Source organism: Macaca nemestrina, chromosome 10 (genome assembly GCF_043159975.1).
Source record: "Macaca nemestrina isolate mMacNem1 chromosome 10, mMacNem.hap1, whole genome shotgun sequence".
Taxonomy (NCBI): domain Eukaryota; kingdom Metazoa; phylum Chordata; class Mammalia; order Primates; family Cercopithecidae; genus Macaca; species Macaca nemestrina.
The window spans coordinates 62,687,480-62,707,854 of NC_092134.1; the positions used below are offsets into that span (position 1 = coordinate 62,687,480).

The window sequence follows — 20,375 nt, forward strand, 5'->3', positions numbered from 1 at the left end:
TCAATGGTGCCAAAATGATCCTGAGAACTAGATAAGGACACACAGTGTCTATTGGACGTGGCAGTATGGAGGTCATTGGTGAGACCATTGACATGATTGGTTTCTTTCTGTTGTTGAGATAATGTCAGATTAGAGTGATTGAAGAGTGTAACAGAGATGACAATGAGGCAGAAACCGTAGATGATTTGCTTGAAAATATTTTATGTGGAAACAAAGAAGTGGGACAATGGGTAGAGAGAGACGTGGAATCTATAAAGGTTTAATTTTCCAGGTAACTTACATATATTTATACACTTGTAGGAATAACCCAGTAGTGAAGGAGAAACTGATGATACAGAAAATGAAAAGGAAAGAAAATTCTTGAGAACACAGCAGGGGGTGGGAGCATAAGTGGAGGGATTTTGCCTTTGATAAGAGCAGAAAAGAGCTTTCACAGTACTGTGAGGACAGAGATGAGGCCTTCATAACTACTGTATGCCCAACATTCCTTGGCATATATCAGAAACTCAATAAATATTTGTTGAGTGAATCAAGTAAACATTCATTCCAAGCCAGGGAAACAAAACAAGAGTACATCCAAAGAGAAAGCTTGAAAGAGCAAGGCATAGTCAAGAGCAAAGAGAAGGATATGACTTATCCATACTCCTTCATGAATTATTGCTTATTTTATAATGTGTTTAGACAATCTAGTTAATTTTTTTTTTTAAGACAGTCTTGCTCTGTACCCCGGGCTGGAGTACAGTGGCGCAATCTCGGCTCACTGCAACCTCTGCCTCCTGGGTTCAAGGGATTCTCCTGCCTCAGCCTCCTGAGTAGCTGGGATTACAGGCGCACACCACCAAGCCCAGCTAATTTTTTGTATTTTTAGTAGAGACAGGGTTTCATCATGTTGGTCAGGCTGGTCTCGAACTCCTGACCTGATGATCCACCTGCCTTGGCCTCCCAAAGTGCTGGGATTACAGATGTGAGCCACTGCGCCCAGGCTTAGTTAAAAAAATTTTTTAAATCACACTGGATTTTTTTTTTAATGTACAGCTACAGCCAATGTGGCATTTCATTAATTTCCTTTTCATGGTTTATTTATGTCTATTGTGATCCCCTAAAAATGTAAATTCTCAAAGGAAGAGATGTGTTTTCTACCTTGGTAATTCATTTTTAGACACAGGGCAGGAATCTAATACATTTGTTGAGAAGCATGTGATTTTCCTTAGCTTCCATGATTATCTTTACCACTGATAAAATTACTGATTATGTTAAACCAAAACACATATTTATAAATCACATATCTATTTTGTCTTAAAGGTGCTACTTGGCACTTGGTAAGATTTAATTCACAGTCATAGAGTCAATGTTTACAAGGCTAGGGAAAATATAATGTTAAAAAAAAAAGTGTATATTCTAATGAGGGACACATAAACTCATTTTACTCACTTTTATTGTGTCTATGTCAGGGCCGTCAAATGAAATGGAAGGCAGATTATCTGTTATTAAAAATCTGCTAAATACAACTAGGCATGACGGCTCATGCCTATAATCCCAGCACTTTGGGAGGCCAAGGCAGGTGGATCACCTGAGATCAGGAGTTCGAGACCAGCTTGCCCAACATAGTGAAACCCAATCTCTACTAAAAATACAAAAATTAGCCGGGCATGGTGGCAAGCACCTGTAGTCCCAATTACTTGGCAGGCTGAGGCAGGAGAATCACTTGAACCCTGGAGATGGAGGTTGCAGTGAGCCAAGATCGCACCACTGCACTCCAGCCTGTGTGACAGAGCGAGACTCTGTCTTAAAAAAAAAAAAAAAAAAGAAAAGAAATCTGCTAAATACATTTTGAACATATAGGACCCAATAAAATGTTTTTGACAATTTGTTATTTAGCAATTGCCTTCCTCAAAATACATGGCAGTGAGCAGTACTCCAAAATCAAGTACCATAAAGTATGCACATCAAATAAGATGCATTTGATAACCAAACATATTTAAGATTTTTGTTTACTTTTTGTATCAAGAATAATTCTACCAATGACAATAAATCTTAAAACTTTGTCGCTGCCTTTGGGATAAAGAGAATAATAAATTTTGAGGTACTCATATATTTCTCTAGTTTGCAATACAAATAGAAATGATATGTATACACACTCTAATGGACTGTATGAATAATAAATGATGCAGCTATATTTTTATCATGGTAATAAAAAGTCAAAAGTAATATACTCAGAAGAATTCTTATGAGTTAATAACAAACAGTGAATTTATTCTCACACATTCAGTGGATGACGATTTATCTTATTTTAGGGTTACTGTGAAATTTTCATTTGTGGCTTTCTGGAAAATCATCAAATGTTGATCAACTTTCTTATTATTCTGTTTTGAAGCTATTCCAACATCCTATTTACTTGAATTTGCTGGAGTCTTCAAAGAATATTATAGTTATATTTAGAAAGAATGTCACCTTAGGAAATAGGAGATGTAATTTAATAGAAGTTGGGTGTGTAACAAAAGAGCCCCTGAGAAAGGGTCATTTGAACTGAGACCTGAATTTTGATAAATAGTAAGCCAGGTAAAAAATGACAAGGAGAATATGTTAGAGTATGTGGCATCCCAAAAGGTTTTTTTTAAAAAAACAAACATACTGTCCTAGCCATACTAGCATGACAATAAGACTTGCATTATAACAGAGATTTGTAATCTCCCTACCCTCTCCCTTACCACACCCCTACACATCAGTTATCACTAGATCTCTAGCCCTTCTCAATTGTCCCACTCTGAATCTCTAGAAGACATCCACTTTCTCTCATAAGAATGGTTCTTTTGGTTTTGCATGACATATGCAGAAGCGAAGTTTTCTGCCCTTACTCTCCAGGTCACCTTCTATGGAATCTGTCACCTTCTGTGGGGTCTCCTGTGCACAGGAAATTGCCATAGCTGTTGGCAGTGCCATAGCTGTTGGCAGTGGTAGTATCTGCCCATGGCTATGTCAGGATTTCCAGGATTGATCCCGATGTCATTGATATCTGCACCAAGGACACTGTTCTCTACTTGCTGCTGGGATTCAAGGTCCTGTGTCTAATCATTGAAGACCCATGTGTATTGATTAGCTGTCAGAGGCCCTCTGGGCTTGAAGCTCTGCACTAAATACCACCAAAGGAAAGGGAGTCTTCTCTTGTGTCTTTTCCTCCATTTGTGTGTGTTCCTTAGTTATGTATTTGCCCAAAATGTCGTAGAGGCTTCGTTTCATTTTGTTTTTATTTCAGACTTCATTTCCCCAGAGTTCTGACACAAGTTTTGATCTACGTTCCTCTTCCCTCCCCTCCATTTCACTCCAGTTTATTGTCCTTAAATTCCTCTTTTGAGACCTAGCCCTCAGGTCACTTAGGACAAATTTCTTTTTTTTTTTTTTTTTTTTTTGAGACGGAGTCTCGCTCTGTAGCCCAGGCTGGAGTGCAGTGGCCGGATCTCAGCTCACTGCAAGCTCCGCCTCCCGGGTTCACGCCATTCTCTGGCCTCAGCCTCCAGAGTAGCTGGGACTACAGGCGCCCGCCACCTCGCCCGGCTAGTTTTTTGTATTTCTTTAGTAGAGACGGGGTTTCACCGTGTTCGCCAGGATGGTCTCGATCTCCTGACCTCGTGATCCGCCCGTCTCGGCCTCCCAAAGTGCTGGGATTACAGGCTTGAGCCACCGCACCCGGCTCAAATTTCATTCTGAGAAGTTATTTAGTCATTCATGTAAATAGACACATAATTATTTCTAGCTCATAGTTCTTCTGGTTATGCCAGATTTTCCTGAATCCCCAGGTGGACACACCATTATTTCTAGCAATGGCCATTCTCATATTAGGTCTGTATTTTTGGCAACTGAGTTAAGCAACAAACATCTTTTACAAAATATTTTTATAATGTGATTACATGTACATTTTTAAAATTTCAGATATGATTCCAGAATTTTCATCTGTTGTCTATGGGGGGACTCTAGAGACAAAATATCTGGGTTAACTAGCTAACATCTTCTCCACAATTTTTTCAAATACTGTTAAATAGTTCATTAGTAAAGAAATGTGGTTAGCTTGTGGTATATGAGGGAACTTCAAAAAGTTCATGGAAAATGGAATTAAAAGATAAAAATAAGAAATAATAAATCTTATTTCTCAACAAAAGCTCCATTTTAAGTTCAAGACAATTTTGTAGACAATGATACCAGCCATTTAGTCTATCCCTAAGGAACTGAGGGTCCTGGGAATTTAACTATGTCAATATAATATTTTTTACATCATTAACTGAAGAAAAATTGGTGCCCTTTAAATATATTTTAAGATTAGGAAACCAAAGTAAATGAGAAGAAGCCAAATCAGGACTGTAAGTTGGATGCCTAATGATTTCCCATCAAACCTCTCACAAAATCGCCCTTGTTTGATGAGAAGAATGAGCAGGAACATTGTTGTGGTGAAGAAGGACTCTCTGGTGAAGCTTTCCCAGGTGTTTTTCTAGTAACGCCTTGGCTAACTTTCTTACAACACTCTCATAATAGGTAGATGTCATTGTTCTCTGGCCCTCCAGAAAGTCAACAAACAAAATGTCTCGAGCATCCCGAAAGACTGTTGCCACGACCTTCACTCTTGACTGATTCTACTTTTGCTTTGACTGGACCACTTCCACCTCTTGGTAGCCATTGCTTTGATTATGCTTTGTCTCCAAGATTGTACAAGATTAAACATGATAAAGCCATTTTTAATCTCCTGTTACAATTTTTCAAATAAATGCTTCGGGATTTTGATCCCACTTACTTAGAATTTCCATTGAAAACTCTGCTCTGATCTGGGCATGATTCTGACACCCAGCATGTTGAAACTTTGCTCAACTTTAATTTTTCATTCAGAACTGTGTTATCTGAACCAATTGATATGTCAATAGTATTGGCTATTGTTTCTGCTGTTAATCATTGTCCCTCTTCAATTAGGGCACAAACAAGATAAACATTTTCCTTGCAAATTGATATGATCTGCACTGCAGGCTTTACATTCAACATTGTCTCATTCCTTCTTAAAACGAGTTATCCATTGGTAAACTGCTGATATCTTTGGTACATTGTCCCAATAAACTTTTAGTAGATCATTAATGATTTCACTATTCTTCTATCCAAACTTCACCATAAATTTGATTTTTGTCTTTCCTTAAATAGAAAGAATTCTGCTAAAATTCTTCAATTTTGGAAGAATTAATGTCGCTCTGACAGGGGCTCTTTTCAAACTGATATCTCATTCTTCTTAGTGCCTCAAACTAGATCCTGTTCAGACATGTTACAACAAGTTCATTTGAGTTTATTTTGTGCAAAAAAAATTTTAATTGATGCATCTTTTTTTCACAATATGCATTTTCCATGAAGATTTTGAAGACCTCTCATATAACAGAAGTCAGCATGTGTACAAAATTTAGTGTTTTTCTTAATATCTATCACCTATATGAGAATTTTTTAATTATCTGAAATGTAAAGTTTTTAAACAGTCTTTAATTACATCTTATTGTCCATATTTTTAAAATAAGCTAATTGTAAAATATAAGTTTGAAATTTACATCACTTATGAGATGCCACTATTAGTAAATTAAGACATAGATATGAGATATGACAAAAAAGTTCACCAAGAGACAACCATACTAAGCAGAATGGGTCCAATCTTTACTTGTCTCCTGAAGAATAGCCACATGACATAGTTGAAAAATTAAATATGGGGTAAGAAGGCCTAATTCTGCCACTTATTAGTCGTCATTTAACCATTTTGAATTTCGTCTGTGAAAATCTCTGCCCAACTTAATAATAACAAAACTACTTAATGGTAACATTTATTGAGTGCATATTAGGTTCCAGGCAACATCCTACACATATTAGAAGCTTTCTCAATCAATCCCCTTAACAACTTCAGACACAGTAGACCATTATCTTCTCTTTCAGATGAAGAAACTGACCTTGTGAGAGGTTAAGTAACTAGCCCAGGTTTATCCAGCTGAGTTGAAGAGTTATGCTTCAGACCCAGACAGTCTGACTTTGAATCATAGCACTTAACTGGTGTGCTGTACCTAATGGGAAATGATGTCCAAATGTGGAGAGTGGTATTAACTCTGAAATCATTGTGGTTTTTTGCCTCTGAGATATGTGGTTGAAGCAAGTCATTTCTCAAAAATAGCCACTGCATTCTCTGCAACAGTCAACTGCCATCATTTTCCAGATAGACATGGTAATTTTGTATTTTAAAAATATCTGCAATTGGCTCAACAAAATATTTTATTCAAATTCCATCACCCACAACTATTTTGCATTTTTTGGATCTTATAAAACCATTACATCTTATAGACTAACAGATTTATGTAGTTGTAATTACCATATACATATATTTGCATTATGTTTATTTCACCTAATATTATAGACCTTTATTCATTCATCCGAAAGATATTTATTGAGCTTCTGCCATAAGCCAAGCATTATCTAGGCTCTGTGGATCATCAGTAAGCCAAACAGCCAAAATCCTTGCTCTTTTGAAGCATACCTTCTAATAGGAACAGAACATAACACATCAATGATGAGAAGTGCTAAGGAAAAAAATAATAAAGCAAGGTAAGGAGGCAGACGGTGACAGGAAGGGTGGTATTCTAAAAAAGTCTGATTAGCGGAGGCATCTCTGAAAAGGTAATGTTTCAGTAGAGACCTGAATGAAGGGACGGAGTGAGCCCTGCAGATATCTCAGAGAGAGGATTTCTAACAGTGAGACAGTTTAAAAACGCTCTGAGGCTGGCGGGGGCTTGGTGTGTTTGAAAAGCAGCAAGGAGACTAAAATGAAGTGGTAGATGAGGAAGAGTGGTGGAAGATGGGGGGGGTGCTATTAGAGAGATCAAATAGGACCATGTCAGATTATAATTTTATTCTGAATGAGTTAGAAGCCTTCAGAGGGTTTTTTTTAAAAAGTACTGGCATGATCTAATTTATGGCTTCAGAAATTACTCCAGGTTTTTGCAGAAAATAAACTATAAAAGGCAGAGTGGAAGCAGGGAGACCTGCTTTGTCAGTGGCTTTGGCCCATGATAGATGTGGAGGTGGTAGAAATGGTCTTGTTCTGAAAATTGTTCATAGTTAATGCTAACCGGTTTTACCAACTCTGGAGGGAAAGAAGGGAGACAAGAATGATGGCTGGTTTGTTTTTGTTTTTTGTTTTTGTTTTTTGTTTTTTTGTTTTTGAGATGGAGTCTCCCTCTGTCGCCCAGGCTGGAGTGCAGTGGTGCGATCTTGGCTCACTGCAACCTCTGCCTCCCGGGATGGCTGGTTTTTTAACCTGAGCGCAGGAAAGATTGAAGTTGTTAGTTATGGAAAGGAAGAGAATTGACAGAGGAACAGATGCAGGGTAGAGGTGAGTAGAGTAGGAATCAGGAGTTCACTGTGGACAAGATCCAGTTAGTTATCTAAGGAGGTATGTCAAGGATGCAACTGGATGCATGAGTCTTGAGTTCTAAGGGAGAGATCCTGCTTAATTTGAGACTATAGAGGAAAAGAAGAGAATAAGAATTCAGCATTGGGCTGTCCATTGTATAGAGGTGAGGAAGATGAGGACAAATAAGCAAAGGAAACTTGAAAAGGAATGGCCAATGAGAAGCAAAAGTAAGAAAATGTGGCACCCTGGAAGCCTAGGCAGGAAACGGTATCAGGGCAGAGGAAGGAATCATTTGTGTAAAGGAGGAAAGTCAACAGGAGGAAGATTAAGGATTGAACATTGGATGTAGCAATCCTGGTTTAGTTTAACAGGAGCTGATACAGGGAGAATGGGAGGTGGAAAGAGGAATTAGAAACAATAAATATGGGCAACTCTTTTGAGACCTTTTGTTTAAACTGTGATTAACAAAAAGAAACGGTAGCCGGATAACAGGATATTTGGATTTGTTCGGCTTTTGTTTTAATGTGAGAAATATTATAACACATTTGAATATAAATTAGAAAGATCTAGTAAGGGTGAACTAATGATGCAGGAATGAAAGGAAGAATTAGACAATTATATCCTGTTGATGTCACATTATCCTTTTTACTGTTGATGTAACATTATCCTTTTTACTGTTGATGTTCATTTAAGTTGCTTCTGATTTTTTACTATTATGTCGCAAAGCAAATATTTGTGCCTGCTTATTTTTTATTCATTGAGATCATTTTCTTAAGATAAATTTGCAGATGGGGAATTACTGGATTAAAGATGATGAACATTTTTAAGACTCTTAACAGTGTCCTATTGCCTTAAAATCAATTCCATGTGCCCAGTAATGTATAAATGATTAAGTTTTATTGCAACCTTGCTAGAGTTATGTCATATAACTTGAGTCCATAATTCATGGAATTCCTACTGTTTCAACTACCCTTTTTCTATCAGACTATTAGCTTCTAAAAGACGGCGATAATGTCTTAATTTTTTCTTGCCATCTAGTTTTTAGACCAAATATTTCTCTAATAATAATAATTACAACAGTTATCTGAAATCTCTCTGGGTTCAATCGTAATGGTATGCGTATGGTATGGTGAGAAAAAAAAATCATCAGTTTGAAAATCAGACCAACCAGTATTTGAACCCCAGATTTGTTACTTTGCCTCTGATTGAGTCCGTTTAATTTGCTCATCAATATAAAAATTAATAATAATCCTTGTTTCTAAGTCATGCTGACTGCTAAAATAAGATATCTGTAAAGCCCCTAGCACCAAGTAAGAAAATTTTGGTGGAAATAGTGGAACTTTGAAAAGAAATTTGTGCTTATTATGAAAATAGCTTATGAGCATTTAATATTTTTTAAGTCAGGAAGATAAAAACATTCCTCATGCAACACACCTTGTCCACAGCCCATAAAGTTCTCATCTTACAGTTTTGCTAATTCCCATGGAAAAAAAATCCCCATGAATTTCAATTCTAGTAAACTGTTGAAACAGCAAGCACCTGGGATATCTCTTGGGAAAGCACAGGCTGCTACAGTAGACCTGGGATCCGCAATGTCTCTAGAAATAGTACCAGGCGGTTACCTCCAGGTGACTAAATGAGGCTTCATCTCAGCACACAAGCTTAGAAAGCTTTACGATTAGTCCTGCTTGCTATGGTGAGGAAATAACACAAAGAACAGTACCAATGGAAGCCAACTTCATCACAACATGCAGTCAGTTTCCAAACAGGTAAGATAATCTCTCATGACAGGCAGAGGGTCCTTGGTGTAATGTTGAGAGCTTAGAAGGGTAAATATTAAGATTTATGTCTATATCTGTTCATGTAAATGTAGATAAATGAGTCAGCATAGAACCTCTGTGATATCTAGGGAAATATCTTTAGCCTAAAAGTCTGAAATTAAAAGAAAATGCTATGCAACCATTCAAAATATCTTAATAAAGATCCTACCACAATCATAAGGAGTTTCTTGTAAAATTCATAATCATCCTAAGGAGAGTAGAATTACAAATATGTTCACTTGAACAGAACTCAAAAGTTCGTAAAGGACCTTGAGTGGAGCAGATATTTTCTTTGTTTTGTTTAGTGTGGTTCCCACACTGACATCGGGGAAAAGATGACTACGACTAGAAACGAAAATTGAGAGAGGATTACAGTGGGTTAATTCACTAAATCTAGACATTTTTATAATATTGACATCCCGGGTACCCTGTGTTTGTGTGCAGACTTCACTAAAACACTAGTCGGTAGCTTCTGTTATAATTGCATGTGGGGTCCAGTGAGTGAAAGTCAGTGCTATGAGACATCATCAGCTAAATTCCCAGCTGGGGAACTCAGCTTTCTTGTTTTTCATCAGTAAACCAAGAACCTTACTCTAACGTTGACTTAAATATGGCTCTTGTTAAAAATGATATATAAATTTATTAGTTAATCTGTATAGAAAGTGCTATCCTCAGGTGAAAAACCTCACACAATGTTTATTTCACTTGTTTATTTCAAAAAGTATGTATTTAGTTTCCACCGTGTTCTAGGCATTGTACAAAGTTCCAGACAACAAAGATTAAAAATAAGAATTTAGTTTGAATATTTAAAAACAATATAATGATTCTGCTGTTGGTACAAAGTTATAGATAATTTTATCTGTGGTCCTTGATGATGAATCACAATGTCAAAAAATAATGCATCTGGTGTTTACATCCATCTTAATAACAAAATTGGATTAACTTTCTGTCTGATTCAATATTGCAGAAAACAGTCATCAAGATGGCCCAAATAAATTATTTGATTCAAGAAGTCAAGCTCTGTTTCCCACAAAATAAAGGGCTGCCAGATTTGATTTTATTTTTTTAAGTACATCTCTGGTGTGAGACATGAGCAGGTAATAATGCCAAATTATGGCTTGGCAAGAATTTCCAAGCAGGATTTAGGGCTTAGCGGCAAGATTTCAGACTAAAGGGAAAGGAAAGTTTTTAGTGATTTTCTTTTAATATTTGTTGCATATATAGTTTTTAATATGAGGAGGACTAACCTGTTTAAATCTATCATTTAAAAGAAATCAAGCTTTAAAGAAGATGTGGCTTCTTAGCCTTGTACACCAAAATATCTTGCCCTACAGCATTCATAGTCTTCAAGTTAATTTTTAAAATTGCTATTGCGAATTACTCAGTTGATAATTGATGCTGGATTCTGTTGTATCAAATTGGCCATTTCTATATTTAGCTGTCACAAAAAGGAATAAGCTATAAATAGTCTCCCTTGTTTTTCTGATCAATATATGCACTTCTAACAATTTAATAATTAGATCAGACATAGTGCAATGCTAATAAATACCATGACCCCAATCTTCCTAAAAGAAAAAAAAAAGAATCTTACTGTGGTAATTGAGAAGTAATAACAGGATGAAATAGGCAGAGTCATGTTGTGCTTTAAAGTTATGCTGCAGACAACATCACTCAGAATCTTTCTTTTCTAGAAATGAGATGGTTCTCAAGGTGCTAATCACTAAAATAACACATTGTGGAAAATTATATGCTTGTTGTTATTTTGCCATATCCTTCTTCAGTTGAAAGGACCACAAAAACACTAGCTAAAACTTATTCCACACTCTGCCTTTATTCATTTTAACTATGCAGAAAATTATTAATTCCCCCTGTGACAGAAAAAATCAAGATTACTAGGAATAAAAGTTGAAGGACATTAAATCAGAGTTTTTATTTGCATCTTAAAAGCACATGCCAATAAACCTCATTTCATTTTACCGTGTTTCTTGGAGAATTGTGTAGTTCACCGGAAGAGTGAAAACACAGAATCCTATTACAGCCATTGAAGTGAAACATAAACTACTTCACGGAGGGAATAAAAATAAAAGTAAAGGTATAACACCCTTCCACGGAGCATTAGACTTCAAACTACCCTTGTAATCAGACTGATGTTTCAGAGCTTGTGTGGTCTCTGTGCCCCTTCAGAGCTTAAGCTTTTGCACATGATCAGCTGAAAGTCCCCAAAGAATCTATTCCTGTTGATTGAATATAAGCACATAAAAGGTAGCCATCTCCTTATTTCACCTACATCTGAAATAAAGCTCCAATGACCTGTAAGGATTGTTAATTTCTTAATTAAAAAAAAAAAAGTAGTATGTATATATTCAATGACTCAGGACAGTATCAGTTTATGACTAGAATGCAAAGTTCTTGGGGGCCGAAGGATTAGTATTTTGCCCATGTATATTTACTTCTAAGCATCCCTAAATGTCACTTCGAAGTAATCTTGGTCTCAATTCTTACTGAACAGTGTAGTGAAAAGTCTTCTCTGTCCTTTCAGAAAAGCTCCATGAATGAAGAAGTCAGGGCTGTGATGATTAGAGTTTTGTTATTTTGATGGTGCTGGATGTAGAAACCTGAATTTGTCTGACCTCGTTTTTCAGACATTTGCCTGAGTGTTGAGCTTTTGTCCACACAGGGTTTCTGCCTGACCCTGATTCCAGTCATTTTCAACTCAAGCTTTGGCTCCTGGGTTCTGCCATCAGCATGAGAAATACTGAAGGAAGGGGAGGGGAGTAATAACTGAGGGGAGGCTGAAAGAGAACAAGGAACAAGAATAACTGGGAAAAATAACATCCCAATAAAAGATTGAAAACATAATCGGGGGAGTGGAAGGTGGAAAGTTCTGTTGACTCAAACATATAATAATGAGAATTGAATACTCTGTTAAAAGCAAGTAACTCGCTATTATGTTTGTTTACTGTACCCAGGATAATATCTATTTGTGGTTAAATCGTGATTTTTCTCCTGTCTCTAAAGAACTTTGCATTAAATCTGTTTTCTTCTATTTCATCCATAGACCTGTCTGTAACTTTTATAAAAATATTTTTACAAGCATAAATGGACATGAAGTCACAAAGTACAGAAATGATACTATCATAAAAAGTATACAGAGTATTATTTCAGATTTTATGGAAGCTTTGTCTCCTCCAGTGAATTTGTACTTGGAAGAGTGGAGACCTTCACCATTTCATAATTTTTAAAAACAGCTTATAAGGATGGGGGCTTACTCAAAATTGTATAGAATTTAAAATTTCCAGAACAATGTACAAAAGTTCTTCGTTTAATTTCTAAATTTTAGGTCTTTGCAGGTGAAAGAAAAGTTTTTATCACAAGAATGTTATTAGGGGATGTGAAAGGGGACACTAATTAAGAGGTAATATTAAAATAGATGACAGAGATTAATGAAATGAAGGAAAAACTAGGTTATAAAAAGCATTTCAAATGAGTAGGATACAGGATTCTATTCTAAATCATTAAATTTGGCTTTGTTTCAATATTAATATTTAATTTGTAGTGGTACAAATGAAAAGAAAGATGAATATGAATTTAATTCAATGTCTTTAAAGAGTCTTCTACACGATTTAGGATTTGAGTTGCATGTTCACAGAAGCTGTAATGTGAAGGGGCAGGATGGAGAGTGAATGGAAACAGAGATACTGAACTCAAATAACTGTTCTTAAAATGTGCCGTTTTGACCTTCAACCTCGAATATATATATGTTCTCTCCAGAAACAAATGATAGCATTTCAGCAAAACCAAATTGTTTTGACCATTGCTTTTTCCTGGGGCCTAGAGTTTCTGATTGACTTTTGGTGAAAGCTCCTTAACTGTAAACACTGCAAATCCAATCAGGCCACTTTTTAATGTTGATATTATTACTATTCTGGTTACTACGTTCAAGAGCTTCATTTCATCAACAAAGTTGTTCCTCCACTTCCCCTTGTACTGAATATTCAAAGAAGTCACTAAGGTAATCATTGTCAACATTGATGTGTAGTAAACACATATCTTCAAGCCTAGTTTACTGTTAACTTTTATCTGCCACTTCTAGCTGTTTTATAGCTAATAGTGACGTCAGTGGTGGCCATCTGGTGCGGCGGCTGCCATCACGCCGGCCGCTGCAGGGAGGGTATCGGGAGGAGGCAGACAGACCCCCCCCCCCAGCGGCAGCCCACTGCCCTGGGGACCGCCCAATGGGGCGGGGCTGGGTTGTGCCCGGGGCAAGAGGGAGCTCTGGCTAGCCCCTGAGCTCCCGGGCCACAGGCGAAGCTCCGAGAGACAGGTAGAGCTCTCGGCAGCATCCATCCAGCCCCGCTACTAGTGCAAACCCAGCAAGGACCTGGAGCCCCCGCCTCAGGCTGCCAGGGGGCGTGGCCAGGTGCCCTGCTCCATGGAGCCTGCGGAGCCGGCATAAGCGAGAGCCCTGCCCCTTCCAAGTTGGCAAGTGGGAGCTCCCCAGGTGCAACTGCAGGTGTCCAGGCCACTGCTGCAACCTGGGCACCCCTGTGCTCTCGGGAGCCTGGAGTAGGCAGAAGCCCCGCCCTCCTGGGCAAGGCTGCAGCTGCCCAAGTCAGGGCTGCGGATCTAGGCCTCCTGCTCCACTGGGCAAGCAGGAACCTGCTTCCTCTGCTCCCAGCTGCAGCCACCCAAACCTGAGTTGCAGACCCAGGCATCCCTGCATTCTTACCCTTGCAGGCTGGAGTGCCTGTTTCTGCTGCCTGACTTCTCCCTACTCTGGGCACCTGCTCTCATCTGGGAGCAGGGTTGGGGCTGAGCCCACTGCTCAGGGCAGTGCTGACGTGTCAGCCCTCCACAGCCTTACACCCCCCAGACTTTGGGTGCCAAAAAGAGGGGAAACTAAAGGGGGACTGAGAGCAGCTGAATGCTGACCTGCAGGTGTCTCTTGGTTCCAGCAGCCTGGGCACCATGGATGGCCATGGGAGGCAGGCTCCTGGGCAGAAAATGGCAGGTCCCCAGTAAAGCCTGGAGGCCGGGGCTGCCAGTCCTGCAGACCCAGAGCAGGAGCTCATGGTGCTTTTTCCTGGGCCCACCCATGGCTGCCTATGAACTAATTAGCATGCACTTCCCCACCCTCTGAGACCCATAAAGGCCTCAGCCAGAGCAGGCAGAGGGTGGAGAGATGAAGAGGGAGAGGAGACAACCAGCTGCAGACAGGAGCTATCCTCTCTGCTGAAAGTAGGAGAGGACAGAACAATCAGCTACAGAGAGGAGCTACCCTCTCTACTGAGAGTTTCAGAGACGTGGGGAGATGGGACTACCAGCTGCAGAGAGGAACAATCCTTTCCAGGGCCTCCTCTCTGTTGACAGCAGTAGATGTCTGGACGACCAGTAGCAGAGAGGAGCTGCCCTCTCCAGGGCCTCCTCTCTGCTGAGAGCTGAACACTCCACAGATGACCAGCCTACAGAGAAAAGCTATCAACTGTGGGTCTGCATTGAGCTGTTCTAACACTTAATAAAGCTCATCTTTGTCTTGTTCACCCTTCACTTGTCTACATACCTCATTCTTCCTGAATGCAGAACAAGAACTTGGGCAAAGGTGCCACCAGCCACAGAAGTTTCTGGCCAGAAAATCGACACCCCAAAGATCCCCTATCAATAGCTCACGTAGGGTCCACATTAAAGACTATGAAAGGGATGCATGTGTCAGGTGAAGAAACTGAGCCTCATTTTCTTCTACTGAGAAGAAATTTGACCAAGGCCACTCGACCCAGGTTTGAACCCAAGTCTGCCTTACTAACCCATATCTTAACTATTATTTGATACTGTGGCAGGTTTTGATTGGTATTTGCTCTCCTACCTGCGACATCTGAACACACAAAAATATTTATTTTGTTAAGCTGTGCTCAGGCTCCCTAGCAGTTTAGAAAACAGGCAAGCACTTTTAAATGTGTGAGCACAAAATTCAAGAAGCTCCTGAATATTGTCCTTGTCCACAAGGTCTTACCCTTTATAAACAAGAAATTTAGGTATCTTTTCTCACTCTCTATCAATACTCATTTAGCTCTTTTGTGAATTGTTTTAATTAGCTTATCAATTGATCATAACAACTGAGCAAAGATATGAAAAACTCATGAAGTTGGTATTGTAACTGTTTATGAAATGTCTCAACGTATTATTCTTACCAATACTGATAGTATTGTTATTTCATGTGTTAAAAGGGGTAGCTCATCATAAGGAGCTTAAGAAGGAAGAGTAAGTCATCTAAGATACTGTTGCTGTAGTATAAAGGTCATAGTTATTTAAAACTATGGGGAAAAAATGTATTCTCTCTGTTTACCATCCTCTTTACCCTTTTGTTCTGACCAAAATTGGTCTGGGTGTCCTGCCTATTTCTTCATTATACCTCACTCCTTCACCTCTTAAAAGGGTCAATATACTAACAACATACTAATTTTAGTTTACTAAGACCAAATTGTACCAACCCTTAAAAACTCACTCAATAACGCTTTGGCATAAAAAAGTCTGCAGTTGTACAGAATGCACCTATATGGCTGCGCAAGGAACTTGCACTTTTCATGTGAGTTGCAGTGAGGATCACATGGCCTCCCAATGCACCTTGAATCACATTTTGAGTATCAGGACTTAAAGGCTTCCAATTACCTACTCATTAACACATCAGCCAGCCTTTTTCTTTTCACATTTTCCTTAACCTCCAGCAGTATCTGGCTCTGTTGAGAAACCTCTTTTGGAAACTCTCTACTCCTGACTTCCATAACACCATTTACCATGATGTTTCTCTGACCTGTCTACAAGCATAGATATCTGTGCTGAAATAAGGCCACCTAGCAAGAAAAGTTGTAAAGTTGTAGAGCCCATTTTTTTGGTCTGACTTTTTGGTGCCATGTATTGGTGTTTTAGTGGAAAAGACATAACAGCTCTCTCTCCTGCCTGGAAAAGACAGAGGAATTGGGCTTACGGAGATCAAAATGTCAATTCTATTGCTGACAGAGCTGCTGAATTTGTGACTTCAAAGCATGAAAGTGATATTCTGTTATGACTGCATCTGCTTCAAGCAAATTTTCTCACCAGTCACAGGCAGCAATGGTAAACCGCAGCACTCCCCTACAGGGACAATGGCTTTGGGGCTTACTTTACCACGTGCAAAGAACAGACCAGATTATATGGTCTTTACAGGCAGGCAGAACCCTAAAGGAAAGCACAGAGCTACACATGCCCCACTATCTTATTCCAAATGCACCAATTACACAAGTCACTTTCCCTCTCCTAGGGAGACTGATGAGAGGAAGAATCCAGGAATATTATTATATTAAAACTGCTACCACACAGAATAAAACATCAGGACTGGGTAATAAAGTGTTTCCTGCCCATATAATGGAAAGTGGAAAGCCATAGAAATGTAGTAGCTATAGCATCACATGAAAATGGATAAATATTTGTATGATATATGTGAGTATATGCATATACACATATATACATTATATGATATAACCTATGTATCAGGAAAAAAAAAAAAAAAAACTAACGCTAAAAATACCACAACCTTATCCCAGGGTGATGGGATACATGATTATCCCAAAAGAAATAATACTTATTTCTCTTTTCTAATTCGTTATGTTTTCTAAATGTTCTATCATATGCATTAACTTATATAATTAGAAAGGTAAATTTTAAAACTCAAATTAGCAAGAAATGGGCACTAACACTGGATACATTTGAATTTAATGTACAATCAATATAGCATAAAATATATATTGATATTGCCTACTAAAAGTGAGTTTCAGCCAGGCACGGTGGCTCACGCCTGTAATCCCAGCACTGTGGGAGGCCAAGGCAGGTGGATCACGAGGTCAAGAGGTCAAGACCATCCTGGCCAACATGGTGAAACCCTGTCTCTACTAAAAATACAAAAATTAGCTGGGTGTGATGGTGGGCACCTGCAGTCCCAGCTACTTGGGAGGCTGAGGCAGGAAAATCACTTGAACCCAGGAGGCGGAGTTGGCAGTGAGCCATGATTGTGCCACTGCACTCCAGCCTGGGTGACAGAGCGAGACTCCGTCTGAAAAAAAAAAAAAAAGAAAAAGAAAAAGAAAGTGAGTTTCAAAAAGTCAATGAGACTTTTGATTTTGCTCCCACTTAAATGTTATCGTAGTCAAAGTGTCAGAGACATGTTAATTCTAAATCAAATACAAATTGTGCTAAATTTGTGTTTTTTAATGATTCAGTATTACAGGTAAACTAAATTGAACATACCTTCCTCAAGCATGAGGCCTAGGTTTGTTACCCCTTCCAAGCCTATCATATAACTCAGATTCTTTCACTTGATAACTACAGTGTTGGTTATCATAATTCATGTGTCCCTTCATTTCACAAGCATTTATTAAATACCTACTATGTGCCAGGCACTGTTTCGGGTCTTGAGGAGACAGCAGAGAACTAGACTAACAAGGCCCCACACCAATGGAGCCCAGATTTTTGTAAAGTAAGATTATACAATAAACAAGAAACTGTCAGCTAGCGATAAATGCTATGAGGAAAAGAGAGCAGGGTGATCTGATAGAGAGTGGGAAGGCTGGGAAGGCCTCTCTGAGGAACTGATGTTAAGACAGAGCTAAACAACCAGAAGGAGCCCCCACCCGATAATGGTAAACACTTCCCCAGGCAGCAGGCAGGCGCACGCCAAGCCCATAAGGGGAAAATGAGCATAGGAACTGGAAAAAGGACAGAGTGGCTTGAAAAAGGTCTATGAGATGAAGCTCACAGCTACTAGGAGTCAGATAAAGCAGGGCCTTGTGAGCCCACATGATGGAATTTAACTCTAAACAGGATAGAAAGTTATTGCAGGATTTTAAGAGAGAAACAGAAGCTGAACTCCTAAAAGAAGAAAAAAAAAAAGACTTAAAAATGAATGGAGGGCTGGGCATGGTGGCTCATGCCTGTACACCCAGCACTTTGGGAGGCCAAGGTGGGCGGATCACCTGAGGTCAGGAGTTTGAGACCAGCCTGGCTAATGTAGTGAAACCCTGTCTCTACTAAAAATACAAAAAAAAAAAAAAAAATTAGTTGGGTGTGGTGGCACATGCCTGTAATCCCAGCTACTCGGGAGGCTGAGGCAGAAGAATCACTGGAACCTGGGAGGTGGAGGTTGCAGTGAGCCGAGATCGCGCCACTGCGTTCCAGCCTAGGCAACAAGAGTGAAAACTCTGTCTGAAAAGCAAACAAAAACAAAAATGAATGCAAAAGACCAAGAAACTATAAACATAAGTTTTGTGTCATCTCCTGTTGGATACAATCAAGACAGTCCATATCTTGTCTACAACAATCACAAAGAATAAATTGTCAGAATTCAGAAGATAAATGACGGTAGTAAAAAAAAAAAATTAGAGAAATTGAAATCACATTTAAAACAAAAGAAATAGGAAAGAGTCTGCTGAAAAAAATATAAGGACATAGAGTGCAGACTTGAAAGAATTTTAGCTGAATAAAAACATACAAGCGTGTAGAGAAAATAAGCACATAAAATGTGCTGAGATAGAAAGACAAAGAATATAGAAAAAAAAAGTGCATAAAATAATGTGCTGAGATAGAAAGACGAAGACTATATAATTGCATAATTAGTGTCTTTGAAGATGAGACCAAAAGGTTTAGATGAAAAATCATTCAAATGTATAATAGAAAATATTACTGAAATAGGCTCTGGAATCCGTAGACTATAAGGGCATACCAGATTATAGGCACTATCAACCCAAAGAAATATCCTGGTGAAGTTTTCTAACTTTAAAGCTAAAGATTTCTATGAGACGAGGGACAGGAAAGGCAAGTGAGCTGCAAGACAGACTAGCCTCAGGCCAGAGTATTTTTCACAGCAACTCTCAGTGCCAGAAGGCATTGGAAAATAGCAGCAGAGTTCAAAGAGAGAAAAAAAAATAGAAATAAAGATTGAATCGGGGTTTAATATCCAGCCAAGCTGTTATTTATTGTTAAAAACACCATAAATATATTCACAAACATATAATGCCTCAGGAAATAGAGCACTCATGAGCCTCACTTGAAAGAAGCGATTTGATATGAAACCCAGCTGAAAAACAGATAAATCAAAATATAGAATTCGAGAATGGTGACATCCTTCTAAAAATAAAAGACTGGTCATGAGCACTGAATCCATTTGAATGTGTAACTATCACTATAGAACTGTAGAAATTATGGTTTCAGCACATATTCATCGGCATAAGCAGTGCTAACACATACCCATATCTTAGTGGCTTAACACAATAAAAGTTTGTTTTTAACTAAGGTCACTATTTAATGTGGTTTCTGATTGGTACCCTCTGATCCATGCAGTGATCTGGGGGCTCAGATGTCTGCCTTTGTGTAGTTCCACCATTTTTAATGCAGTTTTAGGGTGACCCTGGACCCATCCAGCTTGTAGACGGAAGAGAGAGAGAGAGAGAGGGTGGAGAAGGCATCCTCATTGTTAACTGCCTAAGACTGAAAGTATCACTTTACTTTCACTTATATTGACCATGGAGAATTCTGGGTAGTCTCTAATACACTGAATATAATGTCAATATCATTAGATATAACAATATAGAAATAATAATATAATTACAAAAACTGGGAGGTTATGAGAATTGGTGGGAAGAGTGGTATATTTTCTCATTTTTCATGGCAGAAGTTAATAAAGACTTCCTAAATTTTATAGACCAAGAAATAATGGCTTAAATATATTTTCATGCCTTATTTTATGTTATAAATATAGACATGGGAAGAAAAAAGTAGAATAACAACTAAAAAACAGAAAATATAGCAAAAGACTGAAAACTAAGGAAGAATAAAAACAAAATAAACAAAGTAATAAAACACATCTAAATCTGTTGAAATAACAGAAATGAGTGGAATAAACTAATCTTAAAAATAAGAAATTATTAGATGAGAATCAAAGCATGATATTTGATGATGGTATATATTATAAATATAGAACTATATCTCAGATATATTAATGAAAAAAGTTGTGGAACAAAATGTATAGTTCAATCCTATTTGTATTTAATAGTAATATATATTATGTATGATATGTACATATAGTTTTATACCATGTGCACATAGAAAATATTTGGAAGTAT

The 20,375-nt window shown here is 38.3% G+C and overlaps 1 protein-coding gene across 4 annotated transcripts in view; it reads left to right on the forward strand.

The window, feature by feature from the left end:
- The window catches only part of LOC105473380 (protein tyrosine phosphatase receptor type R), a 273,852-nt gene that overhangs the window by 126,480 nt on the left and 126,997 nt on the right, over nucleotides 1-20,375 (forward strand). The window contains exon 1 of one of the 4 annotated variants that reach the window (XM_011727169.3): nucleotides 8,935-9,180. The exons of the other annotated variants lie outside the window; for them this stretch is intronic. Within the exon in view, the coding sequence (XP_011725471.1) occupies nucleotides 9,160-9,180 (21 nt within the window). The 5' untranslated portion in view covers nucleotides 8,935-9,159. Of the gene's footprint in view, nucleotides 1-8,934; nucleotides 9,181-20,375 lie in introns of those variants that run through there. 4 annotated transcript variants of the gene reach the window in all.